The sequence below is a fragment of the Rhineura floridana genome, chromosome 2 (genome assembly GCF_030035675.1).
Source record: "Rhineura floridana isolate rRhiFlo1 chromosome 2, rRhiFlo1.hap2, whole genome shotgun sequence".
Lineage (NCBI taxonomy): Eukaryota > Metazoa > Chordata > Lepidosauria > Squamata > Rhineuridae > Rhineura > Rhineura floridana.
Window position 1 is genome coordinate 22341919 of NC_084481.1, and position 20253 is coordinate 22362171.

At 45.2% G+C, this 20253-nt stretch overlaps 1 protein-coding gene across 5 annotated transcripts in view; it reads right to left on the bottom strand.

Annotated features, from left to right (window-relative positions):
- COQ10B (coenzyme Q10B) overlaps window positions 1-20253 on the bottom strand; it is a 43576-nt gene that overhangs the window by 9991 nt on the left and 13332 nt on the right. For 3 of the 5 annotated variants that reach the window (XM_061608126.1, XM_061608125.1, XM_061608127.1), the window contains 4 exons: window positions 11572-11721; window positions 10781-11029; window positions 8339-8531; window positions 813-914 (listed from right to left, as the gene is read on the bottom strand). In XM_061608126.1, the coding sequence (XP_061464110.1) occupies window positions 813-914; window positions 8339-8531; window positions 10781-10872 (387 nt within the window). In that variant the 5' untranslated portion in view covers window positions 10873-11029; window positions 11572-11721. The remainder of the gene's footprint in view (window positions 1-812; window positions 915-8338; window positions 8532-10780; window positions 11030-11571; window positions 11722-20253) is intronic. The other 2 variants (XM_061608123.1, XM_061608124.1) reach the window with 1 other exon arrangement.

A 20253-nucleotide genomic window follows, 5' to 3' on the forward strand; every position in this document is an offset into this window, starting at 1 on the left:
AGTGAGTTCAAAATGTGACACTGCACACATTCTGAGTATTTCTTTTAAGTTAATCAAGGTTGGCAAAACATTTTTTGGTCTAACTTATCAAGAATGTAAAAACAGTTGTGAATGATGGAATGCTGTGGGGGTGGAAGAAGAGAAATGTTAATTGAGTGCTTCACAACTGAAGTAATACAATAGCTGCCTGAAAGTGGGGGGAGGACCACGAAGTCTAGTTTCTAAAATCACCTAGCTGCACCACCAAGTACTACCTAAATTTGCTTCTAGACATATAAATTAGCATATGCAAATTTGTGCTATCTGCTTAGGCCTCAAGTCTTTTCAACTACCTAGCAGTGTCCCTAGCTTACCATGTCATGTAACCACTGTTTCAGTTCCTAACTATGATTAATTTAAACAAGGCAACTCCAATAACCATGGTTAGTTTCAAACAAGCTAATGTCAAGCCATAGTTAATGTTAACCACAGTTCAGTTTGTTGATTTGCGTGACCTGATAAACTGCAGTTATGCAAAAGCAGAAGCAATAGCTTTTTAACTCCCCCTGACCATGCAGCAGGGAGATGGGGAAAGTTTGTAAGTCCAAGACTTGCTGCAGCTCTTTCACTAAACCAGGGGCAGCCAACATGGTGCCCTCCAGATGTTGCTGGACTACAACTGTCACCATCCCCCACCACTGGACATGCTGGCTGGGTCTTATGGGAGTTGTAATCCAACAACACCTGGAGGGCACCATAAACTGTAGTTTAGTGTGACGCGTGAACACAGTTTGTCATAGCTTTAAAGGTAGAAGGCTTGTTTGCATACTTACTGAAAAATCCAAAGTACATGTTCTTGGATAGCCAGGGATTCCTGGACTGAAGCGCCACACTGTTTCCAGATGATTAAATAGTTTCCCATCGGTACATGATGCCTGGAAAAGAGTTAAACTGTTTTATCACTTCTGCACTGAATTCAAAACCCTCAGACCCAGCTTTTTAACATATTTCAGTTTCCACACAGTCACAAGACATGCGCAGATAAACTATAATTGCAAGACCAGAATAAAAACCCAGAAGTTATATAATCTGTCATTAGATATTTCATCACATCAGAAAAGTGTTTCATTTTTAAGCCCAGGGAAGCAAAACCAAATATCCCAAGAGTATGGGGAGAGACCATGGCTCAGTGGTAGACAGTCCCAGGTTCAGTCCCTAGCATCTTCGCTTAAAAGCTTCTCAACAGTTTCTCTCTTATGGATGCCCTCCCCACTGAAAAACAAGCAAGGAAAAGAGATGTATATTCTGGGTATTTAACTGGTTGGATCCAGACCTGCCCACAACTAACCTCCACTAAGTGGATATTCCTGTGAGAAGGAAGGAGGCGATGTCTCCTTCCCTTGCAGCCTCCTATGACACCCACCCACCCAAACTGCCCTAGAGGGATGGGGGACTCTCTGGGAAAAGCAGGGAAGGTGCCACTTAGGGCAGGAGAGGAAGTGGGTGAAAATGTACCATTGGTCTCACCTGAAAGATGATTTTCATAGGAATGGGCCATCACTGTGGGAATAGTTCCACCTATCGTGCGAAGGCAAGAATGTTTTTGAAGTCAAGACTAGGGACGTCATGCCCCTCCCACTCTCCAGTTCATTCGTAGCGAGTCTGAAAGAGATATCTAAAAATACAAGAACAAGGCCAACAGGCCCGCCAGGAAAATAACATAATAGTCACATGCATAACAACATGACTCTAACCTAACTACATAACATAACAGAACTAAAAGTCTTGACTTCACTCTTACAATTAAATATAATATGGAAACAATAACATGTAACCCATTGATAAAATCACTAGTCATCCTCCAACTGGGAGGGTCGTGATGGCCCATTCCTATGAAAATCACCTTTCAGGTGAGACCAATGGTACATTTTCCATAGGAAGTGGGCCATCACTGTGGGATGTACCAAAGCAACCCATATAGGGAGGGACCACCCACATGTTAATCCTCATTAAGAACCTGTTGCAACACTCGTCTGCCAAAAGATGCATCAACAGAGGCATAACAATCAATTTTATAATGCCTTATAAACGAGTGTGGGGTAGACCAGACTGCGGCCCTACAAATATCGGCAACAGGAGCATTAGTGGCAAAAGCAGCCGAGGTGGCAGCTGACCTGGTAGAATGAGCCGTTATACTAGCTGGAACTGACAGCTTCAGGGACTCATATGCTAAAGTAATGCATGCCCTTAACCATCGGGATAAGGTAGGATTGGATACTTTATGCCCCATAGACCTTGGATGAAAGGATACAAACAGACTCCATTCGTCGAATCTCTTGGGTCCTAGACAGGTAGGTCTTGAGAGCCCTCCGGACATCTAACAAATGCCAAGCCTTTTCAAGAAGATGGGTAGGATCCGGGCAAAAGGAAGGCAACACAATGTCCTGGTTGCAATGAAAAACTGAATCGACCTTGGGACGAAAGGAAGGGTCAGTCTTCAGCACAACAGAGTCCTTATGGAAGACGCAGAGGTGTCGAGCAGAAGACAATGCGCCCAACTCCGAAACGCGCCTGGCAGATGTGATTGCAATCAGAAACAGGACCCTGAAGGACAGTATGCGTAGGGGCACAGTCCTGATGGGTTCAAACGGAGGGCGTTGCAAAGCCTGCAGGACTTTCGGCAAACTCCATGAGGGGAACCGATGGACAACAGCCGGAGAGCGTAGGGCGACTCCCTTCAAAAAACGTTTGATGAACGGATGTGAGGAAATATGATCTCCAGGAGAGGAAACTGAGAGAATAGATGACAGAGTAGACGCATGTCGACGTAGAGTGTTGGGTCGAAGTCCCATCATAAAGCCATTATGGAGAAATTGGAGCACCTGGTGCACACTGGCCTGGGATGGATCGTGGTGGTGGGACTGACACCACTTGGAGAAAGCCACCCAGGTATGTTGATAAATTCGAGTGGTAGATGGTCTTCTCGAGGCCAAAATAATATCAATCACAGCGTCAGACGGTCCAGCTGACCTCAAGTGTCTCCGTTCAAACGCCACGCTGTTAAATTGAGCCAAGTAGGGTCTTGGTGCAGTACTGGACCCTGGGATAGGAGGTCTGGCGTTACTGGAAGTGTCCAAGGATCCGTCATTGACATTGCCAGAAGATCTGAGAACCACGGTCGGCGTGGCCAAAATGGTGCTATCAGAACCAGCTGTGCCCTTTCGGTTCGCGCCTTCCTCAAGGTTTTGGCTAACAATGGTATGGGAGGAAAGGCGTACAATAGACCGTCTGGCCACGGTGTTGTCAGAGCATCCACTGCTTCTGCTGTTGAGTCCAGGTATCGAGCAAAGTACCTTGGAAGCTGGCAATTGTGACTGGAAGCAAACAGGTCGACTGAGAGGGCGCCGAACCGACACTGGAGACGATGGAAAATGGCTGGATGAAGTTTCCATTCTCCCGGGAAGACCTGTTGTCTGCTGAGCCAGTCTGCTGTCACATTCCAAATCCCTCTGAAGTGCTCTGCTTTCAGGGATTGTAGATGTTGTTCTGCCCAGACAAAGATGAGGGAGGCTAAGTCCTGCAGAGGACGAGACCTGGTGCCCCCCTGTCTGTTCAAATGTGATTTTACACACGTGTTGTCTGTTCGAATGAGCACATGATGCAAAGGGAACAGAGACTGAAAATGACATAGAGCCAAGTGGACAGCCTTTAGTTCCAGCCAGTTGATGCTTCGAGATTGCTCTGCGTTGGGCCAAACCCCCTGAACGTACTGGGAGTTGCAGTGGGCTCCCCAACCTATGAGGCTGGCGTCTGTGGTCACGACGGTTCTGCGGGGTTCTCTGAACGACGTGCCCTTGGAGAGGTGTTGAACCTTGGTCCACCAGCGGAAGGAGAGGCGCAGAGCGGGGCTCAAACGAACTTTGCGATGGTTGGAGCTGGCAATGTCTTTTTGAAAAGGCAACAGAGTCCACTGAAGGGGCCGAGTGTGAGCTCGAGCCCAGGGCACAATGTGGATTGTGGAGATAAACATCCCGAGCGCTCTGGCGAGAAGCATGACGTCTGCGGATGTTTGTTGCATCAGGGACCTTGCGATGCTTGTGATGGCAGTGATGCAATCTGGAGACAGGAAGACCATTGCCTGCAGGGTGTCCAACATTGCCCCAAGATGTAGGAGGCGTTGGGTTGGTTGGAGATGGCTTTTGTCGAAGTTGACAAGCCAGCCGTAGGTCTGCAAAACATTGAGGGTGATCATTAAATGATGATGAGCCAGCTCTTCAGACTTGGCCTGTATGAGCAGATCATCCAAATATGGGTAGATATGAACCCCTTGGGTCCGAAGGTAAGCCACTAGGATGAGTAGCACCTTGGAAAATACTCTTGGAGCAGAGGAGAGGCCAAATGGCATCGCTCTATATTGAAAATGTTGGTGGCCAAAGGCAAACCGAAGAAACTTTCTGTGGGCTATGCAAATGGGTACATGGAGATACGCTTCCTTAAGGTCGATAGAAGCCAGGAAGTCTCCTTCATGCAGACTCTCGGTAATGGAATGGAGAGATTCCATTTTGAACCTGCGGTATGTTACAAAACGGTTGACAAACTTGAGATCCAATACCGCCCTCCAAGATAAATCTCGTTTTGGCACAGCAAATAGGAGGGAGTACACCCCTTCCGATCTCTCAGTTGTGGGAACTGGCTCTATTGCCGCTATGTGCAAGAGGTGATGTATAGCTGTCTGCATGATGTTGTGCCTGGCTGGTGCCCTTGGGCAAGGAGACGGGTGGAATCTGTCTGATGGGGTTGCCCAGAACTCTATGGTATAGCCATAAGTGAAGAGGTCCCTGATCCAGGAGACCGTAGTAAGGTGCAGCCATCGATCTCCAAAATTAAGTAATCTGCCACCTATGGGGAGGGCGTTAATACTACTTGTGTAGGCGAGGACCTCCCCTATATGAGGACGATGAGTTGCCCCTGCGCCCTTGGTACTGACCTCTGCCCTGGAAGTGTCGGTTCCAGGAGCCCCTGAATGCGTTGGAATCATAGGGTCTGAAATCGCGGCCTCGTCCTCCTGGCCGCGTTCCTCGAAAGGGCTGGTTAGAACGAAAGGAGGGAAATCGCCTGAAGGGCCTGTGGTCGATGTTCTTGACTGTGGCTAGAACCGGTTTGTGGGCGTCTTTTGGATCAACCAGAACTGCCTTTAGAGCTTCCTCGCCGAAGAGTAGAGATCCGGAGTAAGGAGCCTTGGACAGGTTCAATCTGGCCGCTGAATCAGCTTGCCAGTGGCGAAGCCAGAGGGTGCGACGAGCGACTATTTGAGTCGTCATGGCTTGTGCCCCTAATTGGGTGGCATCCAAAGTGGCATCGGCCACAAAGGCTGCTGTCTTATGTAATTTCAATAGTGCTCTTTTGAAGGCGACAGGATCAGGGTTATCATCCTCTAGAAGTTCATCCATCCACATCATAGATGCTCTGGAGAAGATGGAGGCTGAGGCGGAGGCACGCATGGCTAGGGCAGTGGCCTCGTGGTTCTTGCGGAGGGCGAAGTCTATTCGACGCTCAGTAGTATCTTTTAGGTGGGATTCCCCTTCCCTGGGCAAGATAGATCGTGAAACGAGGAGAGCGATCGGTTCATCTATGCCAGGGACATCTAACTTGGTGGCGAAGTCTGGGGCTAGGGCGTAAAGTCTGTCAGCCATGTTCTTGAAGCGTCGAGCTTTGAGTGGGTGGGCCCATTCTTCAGAGGCTAATTTGGCAATTGGGTCCGGCACCGGGATGTAGTGTTCAGTAGGTGCAGGGGATTTGAGGACCTTGGCCCCTTTGAGAGCTGGGGCGGACGAAGTTGAAGGCGCAGTCTGGAGACCAAGTCTGCGAGCGGTTGGTAATCTGAGGTATTGAACAAGCGATACGATGTATCCTCCTCATGATCTGAATAGTCGCTCCAGTCGTCTCCTTCAACATGGTCAGTGAAAGTTAACTCCTCCGCATACGAGGCTTCGTCCGTACATCTGCCTCTGGCTACATCAAAGGGATCTGGTGAGCAGGAAGGATGAGCAGCATGGAACGCACGTTGGTCCATGTTGAGTGGGGGTATGGCAGGAACCTGTGGTAGTGACTGCATTCGTGTGAAATAAGCCAGCATGGCTTGGAGTTGGGAGAGGAAATCAGGAGACAGCTGCAGACCAGATGTGTGAGATGTATGTGCCTGGTGGGCTATTGGAACAGATGTCTGAGGCGGTAAGCCAGAGGTAGGTTCGTTAGGCGAACCGTGAGGGGGAAAGCCAACAAACTCTTCCTCGTCAGAGGCAGTAGCAGGAGAATGGAAAATATCACTTATGTATGTCTGTGCTGTGGTGGTTGTTGGCACCGAGACATAACGAGGGCGTTTTGGTTTACTATGGCTGGAAAGATGTTTTGTCTTAGCCAGTGCTTTGGCATGTCTGGTCTTAGACGTGTTAGTATGTTGTGGCTTGGCTGATTGTGGCATGTCTGGCTGATCTGGCACCATGTGTGTTGATGGTGACATGCCTGGCTGTTCTGCCATCTTATATGAACCTGGGTGCAGTACACTGCCACGGAGGGGGCAGGATGTAAAGACCCGAACTGGCACAGCGTACTACCACGGAGGGGGTAGGATACACTGGCAGATGGCGAATGCACTGCCACAGAGGGGGCAGAATGCACAGAGGTATCAGCGTTAATATAATATAGGCTGTTTAGAGTTGGCACACTCAGAATTGTGCTGTAGGCTGGGTTTTTGGCTTGTTCACGGCCCCATAGGGGGCAGGATATGTAATGTAAATCAGATTTGATACAAGTCAGCCACTGATATTAAAGCTCCAGCCTTGATAATGTAATCCAGCCACTAGGATTAAAGCTCCAGCCTTGATAAAGTAATCCAGCCACTAGGATTAAAACTCCAGCCTTGATAATGTAATCCAGCCACTAGGATTAAAGGTCCAGCCTTGATAATACAATCCAGCCCACTAGGATTGGAGCTCCAGCCTTGATAGTATAATTCAGCCACTATGATTACAGCCACAGTAATGTGTGTAAATCAGTCGTGTGTAAATTAGTCAGCAGCACATATACACAAACGTACGGATAGATAGTCTGCAGGGGAGGTATCCGATACTAAAGGGAACAAAAAGGGCGGGAAATTCAAATTCTGAAAGAAAAAAATGGCGCCCGGAAAAAAGGAGCGGGAAAAAATGGCAGAGAGGGAAGAAGCAATGGCGGCCGTCGAAGGCGAACCGGAAGGGCTGCCCAGCACGATCTCGCCAAAAACCGCAGTAGCGGCTCCAAAAAATCCCCGGAGAAAACAGGTAGGGGAAAGGACGGCAGCCACCGCAGAGAGAGCCGCCGTCGCGGTCTGTAAAGCCCTCAGTGGGATTTAAGCCACGTTGCGAGGGCGATCTGAGGCAGAGGGTTAACGGCGGGAGCCGCAGCTGCAAGCTCCCGCTGAGATCGGATAAGCCGCAGCCGCGGCAACCGATCAGGGGGGGGAGAAGTTAACAGCGATCAGAAGCGATCAGAAGCGATCAAAAGGGGAGAACCGCAGCCGCGGTCCTTGAGGGAGCCCCCTGGCTAAAGAACCAACAGAGCGGGGGGGGGGGCTAGAAACTGCCAAAACGAAGAGAGCCACAGCCGCGGTCTCAGAGGGAGCCCCCAGTCAAGTAAATAAAATAGGTTGAATAGCTCTGAGGGAAGGGTGAGGAAGCCGCAGCCGCGGTCCCTGAGGGAACCCTCAGAGGCTAAACACAAACAGAAAAAGAGAAAGGATTTAAAGACAAATACGAGACTTAGCTAAATGCTATGTGAAATTCCAATCTTGTTCGTACGAAGGCAAGAATGAACTGGGGAGTGGGAGGGGCATGACGTCCCTAGTCTTGACTTCAAAAACATTCTTGCCTTCGCACGATAGGTGGAACTATTCCCACAGTGATGGCCCACTTCCTACGGAAAACCACCTCTCCCCTATTCCTCCTCTAACAAGAGCCTCTGGTGGAATGGAGTCCCCTTCTAGGAAGAGACACGCAGGATCCAACCTTGTGAAACTGACGAGAGCTGCTACAGGTTGTTGAAGAAGCTCTACCAGCATGTCTTATAATACAGAGAAATGCCAATGTATGTTTCACATATTAACATGTGATTTCTTTTCGGCTTACATGTAAAATAAAATAGTGCTAAAATTATTTATTTAATTTCTGTTTTATATATGGAGGCTCTACAGCTTAAAACAAAACCTGGATGAGTAGGTAGCAATTTCTGGAGTATGTACACTGAACAAGCACACCAGCTTACAGATGGCAAAATGGTGGGAAAGCTGTAAGCAATTATATAATACACTTAAAAAAAGCATTACCTTAACCAAGTGAGGTCTCACTAGTGTAACAACCGAAGTGTATTTCTCTAAAATAGGAGGAAATCCAACTTCTAAGTGTGCTTTGCAGTATCCTGAACGTTTGGACAACACATCTGACTTTTTGCACCATGGCACAAAGTTCTTGTATTCACTTACAACAGCTACCACATCATACATTTCTTGCATAGAATACCTGATAACGAGAAAATGGAACTCAGTATTACAAGAACTGTCCAAATTATGAAGTTATAGTCCTGCTTTCCTGTACTTGAGCTCTTCAGTCATAAAAATATATTAGAGAAAAGTTACTAACATAAGCTCTGTAAATTTAGAAAGCATTTCCAAGTTTCTCAGCGTATTATAGATTAGCTGCAATAGTAAGAACCAGTGTAATGCCTGGTGAGAGTGTCAGACTAGGACAATGAAGATGCAGACTCAAATCCCCACTGTGCCATGAAGCTCACTGGGCATCTTGGGCCCAGTTACTCTCTCACATACACATTAGCCTACCTCATAGGGCTGATGGGAAAATACAATGAATGGAAAATGAAAAGTTATGTATGCCATCCTGAGCTCCTTGGAGGAAGGGTAGGATAAAAACATAAAGCAAAAATAAAATAATTGTCAGGCTCCAAGATATTTCATTCTTGTAGACAGTTATTGTCATCCTCCTGTAAAGCCTTAGCGGTAAATAAAGATGACGACTTATTTCAAAATGGCTCCCAATTAACAATTTAAACATTACATTAGTAATCACATTCCAAAAACATAAGGCTGCATTCAGACATGGGGTTTATTGTGTTATTTTTTCTGATTATAATGCAAACGCTTCTAAGCCAATTTCTAATGCTCCTTTCACAGTACAGTACCTGCTGTGTATGGAACTGTGGTTTTTCCCATCAACATAGCCCCATGCTGCACTAAATTTCATTCACACCAGTGGGTGGGTGTGAAACATCAACGGATGTCATTGGACATGTCGCCCCCTCCCCCTTTGTACACTTGTACACTCCTATATGCTGGAATACCACCACAGATTTTGTTATGCAAGCGGCAGTGGCATGATCCCAAGAAAAGCACAAGAAAAATAAGATGCCAAACTCCTGTGATCTTCCAAATTAACAGGGTTACAAACAGATTTTTTCTCAAAGCAATCGGCACAGAAATGGGCGCTAAACTTCCACTCGATTCTGCTAGAATTCCAGAAGTGACTTTTATGTTGTGTGAAAGATCACATAAAAAATGAAAATTGACAGGTAAGCTTATGTCAGGAAAACAAAATAAAGTGCTGTCTGAACGCAGCCATAGTCTCAACACAACAGTTGTTGGGGTACACTGGACTCCAAAGTGTCAATTAATGAGGAATTAAACTGAAGAAGCTCTGAAGAAGAAATGCCTAGTAAAATACTGGGCTCATAGTAAATAACAGAAGCGAGTCCTTCGCACCCCAATAGTTTATAAAGGTGCTGTAGCTTATCAAAATATTACAAATAAGAAATCAGTATTTCAGATTTGTCCTACGAGTGCTAATTCCTGTGTCAACATAAAGCCAACTTGGAGCAGAATTAATCCCCTAGGGAAAAGGGTGACTAAACCCAGGCAAGGTAACCTGATATGCCCATCCCAAAACCCCACTAATTTTGGCATCAGCAACAAAAAGAAAAGAGTGTTGGAGAAGGCAGGGAGATGAAGCCACTCTACCCAGTGTCATGACGGTGATGCAAATGACTCTCTTCTCAGTAATCGTATCAATTATTTGATCAGTGAAGAGGGGGTAATAGCTCTCCCCCTCACTCTGTTCCTGTGTGCAGGAGACTGACAGGTGGCCACACCCACCACTGGCATGTGGCCTCCAGAGGACTGCCAAAGGTGAACATGGCCCCCTCACAAAAGAACAGTTAGTCACCCCTGATGAAGGAAAATATTTATTTCTGGGGTCCCACTGACTCCTGCAGTTGTGTGGGTTTTTTTATATATATATATATATTAAAAAATCTATTCCAGTACTTTTCATGTGGTACATAAAAAGTAATTTACGATACAGGCAAAATGCTAAGGTTTTCTCTACCCTGTTTTGAGAAATTGCTGAGGACAGAGTAGTAACTTAAATGTTTGGTATTTTCACTTTCCCATTCATTTCAGTAGTGGTAAATCAGACCCCGATAGCCCTTTTCCTTTCTTTCTTTCTTTCTTTCTTTCTTTCTTTCTTTCTCATTTGATTTATATCCCGCCCTTCCTCCCAGCAGGACCCAGAGTGGCACTTTAAGAAGGTATTTGATTCAAAGGATTACCAAGCAGAGTTTTCACCCTTTTATTTTTACACTTCAAGACACATTGTAAAATCATGGAAATCCCTATGGAAATTCATATTAATGTGAGCACAGCTCTGCAAATTATTAACACAACAATGCATGCTTCAGTAAGTTAACTATAGTAACCTACCTACATATGAGAATCCACTCACTGTAAGCATAAAGGCTGTTTAACTTTCTAAAACAGTGTAAAAGTTTATTGTAACTTTCACCAAAAGGCATTATGTGAGTTGGATCCAAAAGATGCTTTGCACAAGTGGAAAATTACTTCCAATTGCACAGTCTTGCTGGAGCTCCCCACACTCCATCCCATTCCAAGAGGTCCACATTCTGAAGAGCAGATTTCACAGTTACAGGGGGAGGAAGGGGCAGGAAAGCCCTGGTGTGAAAGCAGAAGATATAAGTTCACCAACCACTTGTCTTTACATTAACTTCCCTTGCCCTCAAAAAAGCTTAGATACATTTACATGTGTAATGCTGTGACAATATCATGCTGTACTGTGCATCTAAGCACAACATGCTTTTTCTAAACTGCACCATACAATATATTTCCTTCTAAATTAGACAATAGCATTATCTCCAGGAAAGCACAATATAGCCTGCTTGCTAATTCTCAGCCAAGTGCTGCACCACCATATTAAGAGTTATGGGGGAAACAAGGAGTTGGGAGCCCCATATTTGTTTCATAATATGACTGTCTACTCCCTAAGAAGCAAATTCCATTGAATTTTGCTAAAGTTAAATTCTTCAAATATTAAAATTCAAGTAATTCACAAAGAAGTAGATTTGGATCAATTTTAAGTAAACACAGTCTGGGCAAAACCAACAGAACCTAAGACACTGGTAAAGGTTTGGCCATGCCATGTAAGCCGAGTTCATGCACTCATATACAACTGTAAATCTACTTCTTATTATACAAACCCTATAATCCTTCTTTCTGAATATTCTTTCCTTTTGTTCCCTAATGGTGCAGTAATGTTGAAGAAAGTTCTTCTTGAAAAGACACAGTGTGTTCCAGGTACTTGTAGCAGAGGGGCCTTGCTCAACAAAATTTCCCAAGAAGTCAAATGCCTGCAGAGATTTAAAACATTTTATTAGAAAAGGCATCTGCTTAACAAAATAATAATATATGATCTATCTAAATAATTATGGGCAAGATCCACCGTCTTGCCAGAGAATGTGATGGGGCTGTCCCTTCTCTTCCTCCCTCTTCAATTTCCCAATCTGTTCCAGAGGGTTCCCCATTCCTATGGAGCGAGAAGCACAGAGGGCTACATGAATGAGAACAGGAAGGGTAAGTCCCATTTGTGCAAGCGGAAGTCAATTACACAAGCAGGACACCACAGTTGGAGCTCACTCAATAAATCAAGGAGTAACACAAGGACAATCGTTGCTTACAAGCTGTTCAGGATTAGGTTAACTTTTTATGCCTTTGGACAACCTAAATATATCTCAGTCATGAGAAAGAACTTGGCAACAGTACTTAAGACTTGGCTCCAAGTCAGTCTGAAGCCACGTGCTACAATATGCTCATGTATTTGAAATGCACCACAGCATCTCTAATACATTGACCCTTTCAGCTATAAAAACAGGGAAATATGCTTGGACCACATATACTTGCAAACAACAAGGGTATATTTATAATTGTGTAATTAATGAAGTACTTTTTTTCATTACCGAAGAATCAGTTCTTGTTCTTGCACGAACAGGCAAGAAGTAGTAACCATGTGCCCCTCTGTGCCAAAATGTTTTCTCATACCTGTGAGCACAGCAAGATGAGCAATGTTGTCTAGGGGTCTTCTAATACCTTCTATGACAAACATTGTAGTAATGGTCAAGAGAAGTTTCTCCCTAGCCCTGTCTGTCAGGGGCTGTCGCATACTCCCACAGATCTGCACTGGTACAAATGTTGCAGGCTTAGGTACAGGGATATCATTTCTCAAATCTTAACCATGGTGGTACAAGCAATTCCATGTTAACAGCAACACTATATGGAAGATTAACACATCTGCATAAAATAAAGCCTCCATAAAGGTTTCAGTTCTTGCCCTCTGCAGCAGAATCGCTGACAGTATAAGTGAAAGGCTTTGAAAGGTAGTAAAGGTAGAATTGCCTTGCTGGATCACATCATCTAGTCTAGCATTTTCCTTCTAACAAAAGCTAGCTGGGTATCTCTGGAAGCCCAGAAGCAGGATACAATATTGATGACAATTTTGCATACTTTTCCTCCAGCATCCAATACTCAGAATTCATATTCCCTCTCTAATTATGGAGGTTCCCCTTAACTATCAAAGCTGGTAACTGTTATATCCATAAGTCTGTTTAATGGAATAATAAATTACATTATATACCCATAGTAGCAAACTTTTGAGAAAACTGAAGACTGAGCTCCTTTCTCCAATAATAAAATCCCTCAGCATTGTCCAGGGAAAAAAACACTAGAGAAAATATTTTAATATTTGTACTCTAGTATGTGCTAATAATTCTTATAGAGATTTCAATTAAGGCATCTTCTGCTTAGCTTGCTGGCAAAAGCACCACTTTTTAATTATTTTAGTATGTAAACCAAACACTGAAGCTTCTATTGTCTATACGATTTATTTTATTTTAGCAAACTCAGCCTAGATCTTTGGTATTTCTCTTCACTATCACCAATGCTGCATGATAAACCACATTGAATGCATAATTACTCAGAGCATAAGCAACGTTATGAGTTTAGCTTTTAAAGTTGGGGTGGGAGGGAGGCAATGTAACTTAACAACTGGGAATCTTCTAATAATAAAGGGAAGTTGTGAACTTAACAGGCATGTCCTCATCAAAATCTCAAATTTGTAATTTCAGCTATAAAACTAAGTGAGAAATGTAACATTAGAATTGAGCAGTTGTAAGGAGAGGTTAAACTTGAACTTGCCCTTCCTCAATTAGCAGACATAGTTTTACATAGCATACTAAAGGATGCATCTTCTTGATCAAATAATCCATGAATCATAGAACTCGAATTATCAATGTTTCAAAGTGCAAACTTTACAATTATTTTGCCTTGGGTCTCTGAAAGACCAGGATTACACAAAACCTACAGAAAATGCGAGGCAAGCACTGCAGGGGAACCTCTGAGAGAATAACTATTGTTGGACTAATTTCAACGGCATAACCTTTGTGGGCAACACTGATGCAGTAACTAGATTTTTACACAGCACCTATTCCAGGCAAATTGAGGTATAATGTCCAAGTGCAGAGGCTTTAACACCTCAAAAGTAAATTTTAAAAGCACCACTATACAGCCTATTGTAATTATACAATTTTTTACCGCAACTGATTAAAATCTCAACAAGTATATTAATTCAGAGTATTCTAGGGAATTCACTACTAAATCAGCAAGCTGTAAAATACCAACCTTGCTGTTAAGAAAGATTGACACAATCAAACAGATATGACAAATTTGTTCAGTTACAAAGAAAAATGGACCATACAAACCAAGTAACATCTAATACAGGAGGAGAAAGGCTAATACAAGGACTCTGATTTGCACAAAGTGATGTGCCCTAACCTTCGTGGTATCTCAAGTGTCAGTGTTGGAAAATTAATGTCATCAGATGATGATTCTATGACATTATGTTTGCTTATTCTAGTTTCTAGAGAACAGCTGTGAGACAACACATTGGCTACAATTCAAAGAAGCCAGTTTGGCAACAAGCAGAAAAGCCAAAGTGCCTTATGAAGCTTCTTGCAATCTTTTATAGCTAATTGTTGTAATTATAATACCGTAATTATAATTATTAATTATAATACTGTAATTATAATTATTATTAATAATAATAATAAATTATTGTAATTTTAATACTGTCTTCTTTGTAAGTCACATAGCAAATATTTATTGATGGGCAGCCATTTAAATTTAATAATTAAAATTCTGAAGTAGGAACTCCATTTTACACACACACAAAAAGCAACCTTAGACACTTCTGAGTTTTGACCAAACTAAAGAGATGCATAGATCACAAAGATCTGACTACTGGACTCCAATATGTTACATAATTCACTTTATGGCATATAATATTGTACACCAGTTCAGATCATCAATGTTCACATATGGCTTTAAAGCACAATAATTAATGGTTGAATGTGTATGGTGTTTGTATGAATGATTGAGTTGGTTGGTATTTATGTTTTTATTTGGAAGTTTTGTTGTTTTGCTGTTATGTAATTAATTGATTGGCTGTATAGTGTGAATTTTATTGCCTGAGTTAATGATGTGTGTGTGTGTGTGTGTATGTATGAATTTTTGCGTGTATTGTGTTAATATGTATTGTCTGGTGTGAATGTTACCCAGTGTGTGTGTATTTGTGAGTTTTAGTTATTTAATATGTGCTATACATTGTTCGGGGAGACTTTCGGGGGCCCAATTAGTGTAGTGACGGGTAATGGGAGGTATGGTGTTGTGAGGAGAACGTGCCAGGTAAGGGGAACTCGTCCCAGACAAATAGTGCCTGTGACTTGTTCCGGTTCTCCTCACATCCCCAGGACTGCTGGTTGTTTTGTCAGTCAGCCTTCGGATCTCCACATGCTGTTATTAAATGCCAGGTCGGTATGTCATAAGATCTCTCTTGTTCACGATCTGATTGTGGAAGAAGCTGCCGACCTGGCCTGTATAACTGAGACCTGGGTGGGTGACCAGGGAGGAGTTGCTCTTTCCCAGATTTGCCCACCTGGGCATATGGTTCAGCATTGTGGTAGAACCGAAGGTCGGGGAGGCGGGGTTGCTGTGGTCTATAGGAGTTCTTGCTCACTCACCAAGCACCCTGTCCAAGTGACGACTGGCTTGGAATGTCTCCACCTTGTGTTGGGCCAGAGAGACAGACTGGGAATTTTGCTGGTGTACCGCCCGCCTTGCTGCTCAACAAATTCCCTAACTGAGCTGACAGAGGTAGTCTCGGAGGTATTGTTGCAGTCCCCTAGACTATTGGTACTGGGGGACTTCAACATCCATGCCGAGACTGCTTCATCTGGGGCGGCTCAGAACTTCATGGTTTCCATGACGACCACGGGGCTGTCTCAATTTGTTACTGGCCCGACACATGTGTCAGGACATACCCTTGATTTGATCTTCGCCACTGGACATGGAGATGGTGATCTGGAGGTTGGGGACTTATCATCTATACCATTGTCATGGACAGATCACCGCTTGCTGAGGTTTAGGCTCACAGCGACCCTTTCCCTCCGCAAGGGTGGGGGACCTGTTAAAATGGTCCGCCCCCGGAGACTAATGGATCCTGAAGGTTTCCAAAGGTCTCGGGGGGGGGGTTTCCGACTGAGAAGACTGGCGCTCCTGTTGAAGCCCTGGTTGATTTGTGGAATATGGAAATGACCCGGGCGGTTGACACGATCGCTCCCATGCGCCCTCTCCCTTGCAGAGCTCATACAGCTCCATGGTATACCTTGGAGCTGAGAGCGATGAAGCAAGAGCGGAGAAGGCTTGAGTGCAGATGGAGGCGGACTCCCGATGAATGTAATTATGCCTTGGTAAGTGCCTGTTCAAAACAGTATATAGTAGCGGTGAGGGTAGCAAAAAAGAGATATTTTGCTGATATTATTAAGTCATCACTCTCCCGCCCAGCGGAGCTTTTTAAAATTGTACGAGGGCTTTTACATTCTGGCCCTCGGGACATTATAGATTCATCTGTAGCCCGCTGTCATGAATTTGCCAGGCATTTTCAAGATAAGATTGCTTGCATTCGTCGGGACTTAGACTCCAATATTATAGCAGTTGGTCCTAACGAAGCATCCAGAGCACGGTCTTGTCCCCATTTATTGGATGAGTTCCAGTCGGTGCAGCTCGAGGATGTTGACAAGATCCTTGGACTGGTGCGGGCGACCACGTCTGTTCTGGATCCTTGCCCCTCTTGGCTGGTGAAAGCTAGCAGGTCCGGAACCACCGACTGGGTCAAGGAGGTAATAAATGCCTCTTTAAGAGAAGGAGTGGTCCCTGACTGCCTAAAAGAGGCGGTGGTGAGACCACTCCTGAAGAAACCCTCCTTGGACCCAGATAACCTGAACAACTATAGACCTGTGGCGAATGTTCCGTTCCTGGGCAAGGTCCTGGAACGGGTGGTTGCCGGCCAGCTCCAGGGGCTCTTGGATGACACTGATTATCTTGATCCATTTCAATCCGGTTTTAGGCCCGGTTTTGGCACCGAAACAGCCTTGGTCGCCCTGTATGATGACCTCTGTCGGGAGAGGGACAGGGGGAGTGTGACTCTGTTGATTCTCCTTGATCTCTCAGCTGCTTTTGATACCATCGACTATGGTACCCTTCTGGGGAGACTCACGGAGTTGTGAGTCGGGGGTACTGCTTGGCAGTGGCTCCGCTCCTACTTGATGGGTCGTCACCAGAAGGTAGTGCTTGGGGAACACTGCTCGACACCCTGGACTCTCCATTGTGGAGTCCCGCAGGGATCGGTACTGTCCCCCATGCTTTTCAACATCTACATGCAGCCGCTGGGTACAGTCATCAGGAGTTTTGGGGTGCGTTGTCATCAGTATGCTGATGACACGCAGCTCTATTTCTCCTTTTCATCCTCTTCAGGTGAGGCTGTTAACGTACTAAACCGTTGCCTGGCCGCGATAATGGACTGGATGGGGGCTAATAAACTGAAGCTCAATCCAGACAAGACCGAGATGCTGCTGGTGAGTGCCTTCACTGCCCAGATGGAGGATGTTCATCCTGTTCTTGATGGGGTTACACTCCCCTTGAAGGAACAGGTTTGTAGCTTGGGAGTTCTTTTCGATCCTTCCTTGTCTCTCGAGGCCCAGGTGGCCTCGGTGGCACGGAACGCTTTCTACCATCTTCGATTGGTAGCCCAGCTACATCCCTATCTGGACAGTGATGACCTTGCCTCAGTTGTTCACGCTCTGGTAACTTCTAGATTGGACTACTGCAATGCACTCTACATTGGGCTGCCCTTGAAGATAGTTCGGAAACTACAGTTAGTCCAGAATGCAGCGGCCAGACTATTGACGCGGTCCAGACGGTCCGCTCATATAACACCTGTTCTGGCCCGTCTGCACTGGCTTCCTATTTGTTTCCGGGCTAAATTCAAAGTGCTGGTTTTGACCTATAAAGCCCTACACGGCATGGGACCGCAATACCTGGTGGAACACCTCTCCCAATATGAAACTACCCGTACACTGCGCTCGACATCTAAGGCCCTCCTCTGAGTGCCATCACATCGAGAAGCTCGGAGGGCGGTGACTAGATCCAGGGCCTTTTTGGTGGTGGCCCCCGAATTGTGGAATAGTCTCCCCGATGAGGTACGCCTGGCGCCGACGCTGCTATCTTTTTGGTGCCAGGTGAAAACCTTTTTATACTCCCAGGCATTTTAAAAAAAATTTAAATATTCTATTTTTTAAAAATTGTTTTATAGTGTATTTTAAAACAGTATTTCATTACTGGTATATTCTGATGTTGTTTGGTTTTTGTTCTTTGTTTGTTTTGCTTTTTGATTTTCTTATATTTGTTCTATTCATATATTTTCTTGTTTATCCTCTATGTACACCGCCCAGAGAGCCTTTTTGGCTTAGGGCGGTATATAAATAAAATAAAATAAATAAATAAAATACAGTTAGATACTTTGCCATAACAGCAGCAGCAACTAAAAGACAGTGTCATCTGCAAAGCAGTTCCTTAGCATTTTCTTCATATATGACAACCGAGTTTTCAAATCTAAAATTTTACTAGTTTTGCCTTACAGAAATATATGTGTATATTCTGGTCAGTGATGTGGTGTGGGAAATTTTCCAGTTTTTTATTTTTCTGCAGGATTTGTTTTATTTCATAGGTTTACTAGTAACGAATGGACACCAGTTACAAGCAATTAATAGCCAAGTTTGGCAGTTTCAGAGTTTTTAAACTTTGTTAACTAAGTACAAACTAAGTACAGACTATTGATACTGGGAGACTTCAACATTCATGCCGAGGCTGCTTTATCTGGGGCGGCTCAGGACTTCATGGCCTCCATGGCAACCATGGGGCTGTCTCAATTTGTTACTGGCCCAACGCATGTGTCAGGGCATACTCTTGACTTGATCTTCGCCACTGGACATGGAGATGGTGATCTGGAGGTGGGGAGTTTTTCATCGACCCCATTGTCATGGACAGATCACCGCTTGCTGAAGTTTAGGCTTACAGCGACCCTTTCCCTCCGCAGGGGTGGGGGACCTATTAAGTTGGTCCGACCTCGGAGACTAATGGATCCTCTGGGTTTTCAAAGGGCTCTGGGGAATATTCCGGCTGATAAGACTGGCGCTCCTGTTGAAGCTCTGGTCGAACTGTGGAACACGGAAATGACCCGGGCTGTTGACACGATCGCTCCTGCGCGCCCTCTCCCATGTCGAGCTCATGCAGCTCCGTGGTATACCCCGGAGCTGAGAGTGATGAAACAAGAGAGGAGGAGGCTTGAGTGCAGATGGAGGCGTACTCCTGATGGATGCAATCATGCCTTGGTAAGTGCCTCTACGAAACTATATACAGAAGCGGTGAGGGCAGCGAAAAAGCGATATTTCGCTGCCACTATTAAATCATCCCTCAACCGCCCTGCGGAGCTCTTTAGAACTGTCCAAGGGCTCTTACATCACAGCCCTCAGGATATCAGAGAATCATCGGTAACCCACTGTAATGAGTTTGCTGGGCACTTCCAAGATAAAATCTTATGCATCTGCCAGGACTTAGACTCCAATATTATGGCAGTTGAACCTAGTGAGGTATCCGGAGCACGGTCTTGTCCTCATTTGTTGGATGAGTTTCAGTTGGTACAGCTTGAGGAAGCTGACAAGGTACTTGGACTGGTGCGTGCAACCATCTCTGTACTAGATCCTTGCCCCTCTTGGTTAGTGAAAGCTGCCAGGGTTGAAACAGCCGGCTGGGCCAGGGAAGTGATAAATGCCTCCTTGAGAGAGGGAGTGGTCCCTAGCCGTTTGAAAGAAGCGGTGGTGAGACCACTCCTGAAGAAACCTTCCTTGGACCCAGATAATTTGAACAGACCGGTAGCAAACATTCCATTCTTGGGCAAGGTCTTGGAACGGGTGGTTGCCAGCCAGCTCCAGGCGCTCTTGGATGAAAACGATTATCTAGATCCATTTCAATCCGGTTTTAGGCCCGGTTTCGGCACTGAAACGGCCTTGGTCGCCCTGTATGATGACCTATGTCGGGAGAGAGACAGGGGGAGTGTAACCCTGTTGATTCTCCTTGATCTCTCAGCGGCTTTTCATACCATCGACCATGGTATCCTTCTGGGGAGACTCACGGAGTTGGGAGTTGGAGGTACTGCTTGGCAGTGGCTCCACTCCTACTTGGTGGGCCGCCTCCAGAAGGTAGGGCTTAGGGAGCACTGCTCGATACCCTGGACTCTCCATTGTGGAGTCCCACAGGGATCGGTTCTGTCCCCCATGCTTTTTAACATCTACATGAAGCCGCTGGGCACGGTCATCAGGAGTTTTGGAGTGCGTTGTCATCAGTATGCTGATGACACGCAACTCTATTTCTCCTTTTCATCTTCCTCAGGTGAGGCTGTTGATGTGCTGAACCGTTGCCTGGCCGCGATAATGGAC